This window comes from Nothoprocta perdicaria, unplaced genomic scaffold (assembly GCF_003342845.1).
Source record: "Nothoprocta perdicaria isolate Ctin4 unplaced genomic scaffold, notPer1 scaffold_68, whole genome shotgun sequence".
Lineage (NCBI taxonomy): Eukaryota > Metazoa > Chordata > Aves > Tinamiformes > Tinamidae > Nothoprocta > Nothoprocta perdicaria.
In genome coordinates, this window is record NW_020455954.1 from 496956 (window position 1) to 498152 (window position 1197).

The window sequence follows — 1197 nt, forward strand, 5'->3', positions numbered from 1 at the left end:
GAGAAAGCGACTGACCCGCGCCGGGGTTGGTTGGGTCTCCCCCACAGCCCGGCTCCTTCGCCCCAGCCCTTCCCTGCTCTGCTCTCACGCGAGATCCATCCCCACCTGGAAGCTACGCATGTGTCTAGGTGTCTACCCCTTATGCCGGAGAGCTACGACAACGTATACTTTATGGGGAGGGAGGGAGATAGAGAAAGGACCCCCTGAAACCAGAGCTTCGTTTTCCAGCAGTGCAGCCCTTGCCGAGGCTGGAGGCAGCGCGGAGCCCTTTGGGGGACCTGGGGCAGCCACCCCCCGGCATAGCGCAATTTCCCGAGCCCAGGAGCTGCCGTTGGGACGAGCCGGGGGGCACCCCCTGGGCTCGGGGCGAGCCGCCGTGCCCGGGGCAGGCAGCCCGCCGGGCGCGGGGGCAGCGCTGTAAAACTGCCCCGGGCAGCGGGGAGGATGGCGCAGGGGGCTCGGCCAGGGAGCGCGGATTCATTGCAGCCCGGGCTGGATCAGTGTCTTTCCATTGTCATCCTCCCCTTGGAAAAAAAAAAAAAAAAAAAAAAAAAAAAAAAAAAGAGAGAGAGAGAGAGGGAGAAAGGCGAGAGAGAGAGAAAAAAAAAAAAAAAAGTAGGCGGATTGCAGTGCCTGATTGCCCAATGGCAGCCCCGAGTCTCAGGAGAGTTACAGAGAGAGGGAGAGAGAGAGGGAGAGAGAGAGAGAGAGGCACTTTCTGCCATCCAAATCCCTTAAACCATCCTCATTCCAACACGAGAACCCACTGTAACAACTTCCAACCACTGAGACATGACAGGCAGGAGCGCAGAGGCAGCAGCGGCAGCGGGAGCAGCAGCGGCAGCCGCGCACACTCCGCACAGGGAGCGGCATTAGCACCAAGGGAATCCTAGACCCAACCATACAAACAAACAAACAAACAAGCAGACAAAGCCCCCCCAAGCCCAAGGGACTGGATGCCAACTCAGATTCAAGCCACAGCTGACACCAAAAAGGGTGGGGAGTTACGACCAGGGGGGGCCAGGAAGGAATAACCAAGGAAGCGAACTCCACGAGTGTAAACGGGATTCGGCCATGATCCTTTTTTCATCTCGCAGTGTGTTACTCTCAGTGTATTACCCTCAGATTTTCCTCATCCTTACCAGTGGGAGTTACCTGTAAGTGATCCAGATTTTTTTTTTTTTTTTTTTTTTTTTT

The 1197-nt window shown here is 56.4% G+C and overlaps 1 protein-coding gene across 2 annotated transcripts in view; it reads left to right on the forward strand.

Moving 5' to 3' along the window:
• The window catches only part of WNT7B (Wnt family member 7B), an 88939-nt gene that overhangs the window by 5425 nt on the left and 82317 nt on the right, over positions 1–1197 (forward strand). Inside the window, exon 1 of one of the 2 annotated variants that reach the window (XM_026050341.1) lies at positions 745–1157. The exons of the other annotated variant lie outside the window; for it this stretch is intronic. Within the exon in view, the coding sequence (XP_025906126.1) occupies positions 1075–1157 (83 nt within the window). The 5' untranslated portion in view covers positions 745–1074. Of the gene's footprint in view, positions 1–744; positions 1158–1197 lie in introns of those variants that run through there. 2 annotated transcript variants of the gene reach the window in all.